The sequence below is a fragment of the Sclerotinia sclerotiorum genome, genomic scaffold (genome assembly GCF_000146945.2).
Source record: "Sclerotinia sclerotiorum 1980 UF-70 scaffold_6 genomic scaffold, whole genome shotgun sequence".
Lineage (NCBI taxonomy): Eukaryota > Fungi > Ascomycota > Leotiomycetes > Helotiales > Sclerotiniaceae > Sclerotinia > Sclerotinia sclerotiorum.
The window spans coordinates 281,623-288,995 of record NW_001820830.1 but is presented as its reverse complement, the minus strand read 5'-3'; the positions used below and the strand labels follow the sequence as shown (position 1 = coordinate 288,995).

Here is a 7,373-nt window from a genome sequence, read left to right as displayed (position 1 = left end):
AAATTAACTGCCGCACCAACATGTTGTCTACCCATTCCTCTTAGACTACCTCCACAACTCCCATTCAATCCATCTGCTATTTGGAATAATGCTACATATGGCATGACATCTGCTGTTAATTTAATGACTCTTATATCATCATTAAAAATTCTCGCATAGAACTTTTTTACACTCATCAGGATGATTAAAACTACTAGTCCCATTACCATACTCAACCAAGCAGCGACATTTGCAGCTCTAGCTGCTCCTTTTGCATTTCTCGCTCCTAGCAAGTTGCCAACTCGTGAGCTAGCTGCCACACCAATTCCGAAGGGTATCGTATTCATCACTTGATCTGTAGTCATTATGACACTTTGAGCAGCTAATGGAATAGTACCTAATCTACCGGCAGCCAAGGCAACTATTTCAAAGGCCCACCATTCGGTACCGACGTGGATGATGCCTAGGAGAGCAAGACGAGAAAATGTCCCTAGATTATGAAGGGATTTTGTAGTGAAGCCGCCCCAGCATTCATGTCCAGTTATGAAATGGGAGTAGAGGACTAAGAGAAGGAAAGAGAGCCAATAGGAGAGACCTGTGGCAAGAGGGGCGCCGATAAGTCCGAGGTCGAGTGTATGGATGAAGAGATAATTCAGGCCAGCGGAGATAGGCGAGGTTATGAGAAGAACGTAGGTGCCTGGACGCATGATTTCTATACGGCTGAGTTAGATCTCACTTCATGCAAAAGAGAAAGGATGAGATTAGTAAGTACCTTGCGCTTGTAAATACTTCTTCATAGCTTCGAAGTAAATATATCCCAATCCACCTGGAATCAGCGTCGTCAAAAACCTAGCACTATCCAAACAAATATATTCTTCCTGTCCCAAAAATCTAAAGACCGGTGCAGAACAAGCCCATAATATAGCAACTGGTATATAAAAAGCCGTGAGAATCAAGAAACCCCTCTGTAACAATATTCCCAAATCGTGTGGATTCTTGCTTCCAGTAAATGATGATGATGCCAATGTATCTAGAGCAGTACTTCCACCAAGTGCGATAAGCCATGCTGTAGACATGGCAAACATGTAACTAAAAGCCGCAGTTGCTAGAGCTTCAGGACTTAGTCGTCCAACTATCAGGACTGATATTGTTTGAAGAGAATTCTGCAATGCATATGCGAGGATAACAGGAATGGAACCTCGCAATAAGAGGAGGAACTCGGAAATCCATCTTTTAGCTGGGGTGGTATCATCTTCTTCGATTTCGTACGTTTCTCCTTCATTGGTTGATTGGGGAAGGAGTAAAGATTGTTCGTTTGGAGAAGTGGACGTTGGTGAGGTATTGGCTGAATGTTTAAAGACTTTTGGAAGCCATGATGACTTGAAGTCGTTTTGATTGTTCATGATGTATAGCCACCAGATGTGGTGTCAATGTATTTATAAAGTAAAGCAAGAGATAGAGGCAATATACTGCTCATATATTGCAATGGAAAGTATAAAATACGAAAAGGTGGATAAAATACCTTCTGAATATCACTTGCCTATTTAGTGTGAGTATTAGAATATCATTAAACATAATTGATATCAGGATTTCCACTGATAAATGAAACATACAACGACAAGACACCCGGATGAGAGGTAAGGCAAGGAAAAAACGGAGTACAAATCGACCTGCGCAGCATGCAGGTACATGATTACCACTGACAAATTAACGAATGTAAGAAGTACAGTACTGCATCTATGAACTGTAAAAACGGCGAGGATATCAAATCTATCAATGAATAGATTTGTCAAAGGTTGCAAACCAGAGATATACGAGCAATGAAACACGGAGACGGGAGGATGCCGCTGAGGCATCTTGCAGGTTCATTTGACGCCAAAATGCAAGAGGAAGCTGGTAAAAAGATATTGAAGCATCATCGACATCCATAGATAGACACGAAAGGAAATCGAGCAAATTCGTTGGTCAATGTGAAGTTGGATGGAAAATGAGTGTCGAATGAGTAGAAGAATTCTTATCTGACCATGCAAGAGGGATTGTCATTGTTATCTTGTCGCTTCTCGTAATAGCTTCATCATAGCTTTGCACGTGATGAATTGCTGGTTACGTATTTGAAATCAAGATTCTTACTTGATGGATTGACAAATGCCGCGGAAGTTTATATCTATATCAGATTGAGTGATACATTACTTCGGATCCATTGAATCTGAAATGTCCTTAGATAAACATATACTATATCCTTTTGGTGAACTCCGGACGGATATCTACATTTTGTGATTGCATTTCCAGTGATCTCGCTTGAATGGTACTCACGACCGTACGTTACAACGTCCAGGGATCCACCACTGTTTATCACTATCGACACCAGTTAATAACCCTGTTCGGTAAAACTCCCTCTATTGCTATTGGGAGTACAAGAAAGGTTCGCTGCATGAATGATTGATGGCTTAAATCACGACATAGCTCTTCTCCCGTATCTAGATCACAAAAGTAGAGAAAGATCATTCCATTGACACATCGATTCATACTCCGTATATATGTAAGATTCCTCATCTGATCTGTACAACCTTAATGAGACATCCCCCGCTTCCGCCCCCAAACTTAAGCTGACTAATCCGGGGTAGAGCCAGCTCCACTACCGATTTCTTCCAAAGATGCTGATCTTGATAAGACAGCGAATTTTTGGTCCATCTCAATTGAAATTTAAACAGAGAACTTTACAGGCTTTACCTTTTTCCCACTGGCAGCTGTGCTGTTCGTCCCTGTTGATTGCTGAACAGCAACGCATCCACCGAAAGGTCCTGCATTTGACGGGTTCACAATTTTAACCATACAGACGTTGGACTGGCCTGCTATTGTGCCGGTACAAGTTGTTCCAGCCGGAATGGCTACACTGAAAGGCTATAGAATTGATTAGCAAATATTGGGCAATGGATGAGTGGATATTACTTACGAAGTTCTCATTGATATTAGTGGCTCTCTTTGACAAACCAAGACTTCTCAAAACTCGGTTCCATCTTGTTTGTTTGCTCTTTCTGATATTGCCATTCACTCCTGGAATTTGGGTAGTAATCTCGGCCTTGACGGCTTGGGAGAAATCACCCTTTCCAGTGGGGTCGACCATGGCCGTGAGAGGCTGTTTCGCAAGTTAGCGTTTGTGATTTATGGATGAAAGAGAAGAAGTGATACATACACCCGCACCATCAGAAGTTACTATGTGGAATGTCCCCGAGATAGAAGGATTATCGGTACTGATTTGTGGAAGTGTGCTGCCCGAAAGCGCCATCGCCTTGGTGACACCAGTCTCTGCTTGATTTCTTCCCCCAGCCTACGAACTGTCAGTCAAAAGCCAATACACGAAGTGGAAGCTATGATTACCTCGGTTCGCCCACAGTTGTTATTGCCAATGTTGAAGACAGTAGTATCAATCTCTGTTTTTGAATTTGGTCCTGCACCTGGGACAACAGCTCCTTTGATTCCCAAAGCAGTACCGTTTCCGCCAAGGTCTCCTGTAAGAACGGCAATCTTCCCGTGAGCGACCACAAGGGGACTGAGGGCGAGGAGGCCAACGAGAATAGATGGAGTGTACATGATGATAATTTGTGGAAAATGAGATGATGGCCTAAGGCAAGGTAAAGTATTGTTTTATAGAAAAAATGGTTTTCAATAATCCAATGAAAATAAAAAAGGTGATTGAAGTGAAGAGGCACAGCCTACTGTATTGGGAAGATGAGAAATGAATTGAATGAAGAGTAAAATCGAAGGAATTCCTTCTCGTCTTATACAAACTTAAGTATCGCTAACAACTTCAAAAGACATCAGACAACCGCCGCCAATGCCACTATAGTCAGGGAATATCAGAGGAACACGGAAAGATAGCATCGGGGCCCCTTGAACGGTCGTGAGTCTCTTACACAGTGGAGAAGGAAGACGAGGGCATCTCTGGAAACACGGAGCCTAGATCAAGCGGTAAAAGAAACACACTTTAGATGAAATATATTTTTGTGTGAAAAGGATGAGCTTTATCCACAAAAGGTCTAACTATCGACTTGGCTTGAGACTGCTGATCGAGCATATATTCGACATACCCATAACGTTATCTTAATACTGGCAAGTTGAAAATCTTGAAGTGGGAGGCAGGAGAAGAATTCCATGGAATCACTTAAACAATAGAAAAATGAAGCTAACGACCCGATATCCTGTCAAACTTTAAGTTTAAAGATTTAGCATCATGACATGCTTCCATAGACACACAAGCATCAATGATCAAGCATTTACGTTTTGTACCTGAATCGGGCACAGATCAACCCACGAACAGAGAATTCTTCATCCCATGATTTTGCTGGATGAAAAGAACCCCTCTATGTGCCAATCTAATAAATTCTGAAACATTCAATGTTTTGGGAAATGATAACCGATAACCTTGGCTGAGAAAGATCCCGCCAAGAATGATGGAAAACCAGCATTTGAAACCTTGAAATAAAAAAAGTACAGACGAATGATGAAATGAAATTGAATACTTCCCCGTACGATATGAAACAATTCTCCTTTTGCAGAACACTTGAATTTCGGTCAAAATTGACATTTTCGCGGAAATGGTTTCGGGAGTTTGATCATTTCGAATACCCGCCAGGAGGATATCTCAAAATCTGGGTATAATTACAATATCCGACATCTTCCTAGTATCCTGGATGAAGATCCGGTTAACAGAACGATGAAATTGTACATGGAACTGATCAAGGTTGTTGACGCCCTCGTTCAAACGTTTGTGCTTCAGATAATTCAAGGAAGCCTTACAAGGAGGTGCAAGTTCAAGCGGGCACTAGGGATAGAATTAGCTGGCGCGGTCATCATCTTGACAATGTGTGATTTTAATGAGGATTCCAAGTTTCGAGATTTGAAGAACGATTATTGCTATCTTTTTCGGTATCAGTTCCTGAAGCAAGTTTGGATTCTGTAACATAGGTTAACCGCATTACTCCATCTGACTGCCAGAGATAAATGATCTCACCCCAGTTATATCACTATTTTGAAGCTTCAGCAGATATTCTTTTGTATCGGTATTGGATATGGAAAGATTTACCTGCATCGGTACCCTTAATTGTTGTGACTTATTGTGGAGAGAAAGCAGTCTCACACGTTTGTAGTATGATATGCTATAGCAGTTACCACTATATGGTCATGGAAGGACATAGGAGGTAAGGTAAAATCGGGAGTTAAGAACAACCAACCAGCAGAAAACGGTTTAAGAATAGACAAATAACGACTGTTTAAGAAGGAGAATCAAAAATAACAACATAGCAACCAGGCGCCAACATCCATCTACCAGCAATAACCATGGTAACTCACTGCCGTAATTCCACCAATCTTTCTTCACTAGACACCTTATCCAGCATTTGAGACCGTCAGTTAGTTATATAGATGGATGTGAGATTGTACGAGAGATGGCCAACAAGTTTCCTGAGATGAAATTAATAGCTTCGCTGAAGGGGCGGGAGGAAAAGCTGGGCAGCTTTGGAGGTGGGGATGGGATGTTTTTATGAGCGAATTGTAGTAATATTGATTCGTATTGGCTTGAAGAATGGAAGGTTTGGAACCATGGGGTGGATTTCCCATGGGTTCAGGGGTGTTTCCACGAGCGGATGATCCTTTGGATAGGAGACAGCTTTGAGATCTTTATTGAGAGGGATTTGGTATTAGGGTTATGCTTAGCCTTAGCATTGTCTGTCAGGTATTGACGTCAGTTGGAGGAAGGTAAGGAGTGATGATTGTGATTTTATATTCACATCATTTCACCAAAAGGTAGAGCAAGGCGTGAAAATTTCGTCTACATTTTAGGATTTAACTCTCTTTATGATTGTGGTTACATAGGAAATGTAGAGATTAATGAAAAGCAGAGGGCGGCTAAGTTCTGGTAAACGAATCTTGAAAACAAAACAAAATAGAAATTCTATGAGAAAAGACTCGTGAATACCACCACTTATTTAAACTAGGTCTGTCAAACGTTGTTTAGGGTCATTTCTGAAAAGTGGTACCTCTGTTGACAGATGGTAGATATAATTCGCAAGCTGATAGATTCGTGAGATCTCTTCTAAGGATATGACGTAGATTGTCAAAGCATCATGAACGGGTCGATTGGTACGCTTGCATAAGCATACCCATAATACATGCGATTTGTCACATGTGTCCAGGCTGCAATCAAGGTCAAGGTATCGTGCTCGGACAGACTCAGCTAATGCGCGTTGGTCATTCGTGTTCATTTCTGCGAATCCAGGTACGAAGGCGAGCCCATAGTAATCCAAAAGACTAATGAGTCGTCTGTTGACCAGAAGAGTTTGACTAGCAACGATCATTGAACCGAAGACAACCATGCGAGGCGCTTGTTGGAGGTAGTATCTTTCTTTGAATGTTGATCCTCTCCAGCAGACTGCTCGAATGGGAAAAAGCGATCAATTTGGAAGCGCTGATAATTGTCAAATTGGTGATCAAGTTAGTTAAAGAAAGAATGTGTGCGGATCTTACCTCATTGCCTTCGTGAGGGAATGATGTTTGAGACTATAAGACTAACAGTTCATCTCCTTCTGCAGATTTGATTAAATGATCCCTAGGTTTTGTAGATGTATATTTCAGAGAGAGATTTTCACGATACTCTGTGAGAACGCCATTGTATCGACACGAAAGGTACTGTGGAGTAGTACGTTGAATTCCTTTTTAGAGGCTTTAACGAAAGCAAAAAGAGATAGGAGAAATATATCATAATCATCACATCTGGTTAGGTTTCCGGGACCAATATGAACCTCAGTGATGCTAGTAAGTCTGTGAAATCAGTTTTTGAATGCTGTCTGATAATGACCATTGAGAGTGGAAGCTTTGTTGAGGAATTGGTTTTCATTGCGCTATCAGGAGTAGGCTCGAGGTCGATTTGATTTACGTTGACATCTTTGGCAAGATCAAATAACCCCAGAGGAATGCCGAATTGGAAGACGATGTTAGCTTCAACGTCAGCGAATGCATTTTCATCCTGATAGTGGATGAAAGCTTTGGATGTGTATCTTTGTTTGTTGACCTCCTGGGATCTGGGCAGCATATGCATAAGGAGCAAACAAAACTCAACTTTTAATTCATTCTTTCCTTTTTGGTATACTGTTTGTTTGCTTTCAATATTTTGATTTCAAAGCACTTTAATTCCGAAGGGCGAATACCTAACCTTATTCCTTCATTTTTTTTGAATATATACTCGCAGCTTAACTGCTTAGCTAGAGAATCAATCAATTCAATCTGATGCTCTTTCTGGTCTCAAGAAACCCAATATTGTTTGATACTGTTTGTATCGATCAACTTTGCACCTACCGTATCCACAATACAACATCTTAATACTCATATGATGCAGAGGA

The 7,373-nt window shown here is 41.2% G+C and overlaps 3 protein-coding genes across 3 annotated transcripts; all 3 read right to left on the bottom strand.

Moving 5' to 3' along the window:
• Nucleotides 1–76: 76 nt before the first annotated feature.
• SS1G_04935 (hypothetical protein) lies at nucleotides 77–1,382 on the bottom strand (the record flags this gene model as incomplete). The annotated part of the gene is made up of 3 exons (XM_001593458.1): nucleotides 77–91; nucleotides 171–691; nucleotides 752–1,382. The coding sequence occupies 3 exons, from the start codon at nucleotides 1,380–1,382 to the stop codon at nucleotides 77–79; spliced, it is 1,167 nt and encodes a 388-aa protein (XP_001593508.1).
• A 1,300-nt stretch (nucleotides 1,383–2,682) lies between these two features.
• On the bottom strand, nucleotides 2,683–3,570 carry SS1G_04934 (hypothetical protein; the record flags this gene model as incomplete). Its single annotated transcript, XM_001593457.1, has 4 exons — nucleotides 2,683–2,880; nucleotides 2,933–3,115; nucleotides 3,173–3,307; nucleotides 3,358–3,570. The coding sequence occupies 4 exons, from the start codon at nucleotides 3,568–3,570 to the stop codon at nucleotides 2,683–2,685; spliced, it is 729 nt and encodes a 242-aa protein (XP_001593507.1).
• A 2,393-nt stretch (nucleotides 3,571–5,963) lies between these two features.
• SS1G_04933 (predicted protein) lies at nucleotides 5,964–6,350 on the bottom strand (the record flags this gene model as incomplete). The annotated part of the gene is made up of 1 exon (XM_001593456.1): nucleotides 5,964–6,350. The coding sequence occupies one exon, from the start codon at nucleotides 6,348–6,350 to the stop codon at nucleotides 5,964–5,966; it is 387 nt and encodes a 128-aa protein (XP_001593506.1).
• Nucleotides 6,351–7,373: the final 1,023 nt, after the last annotated feature.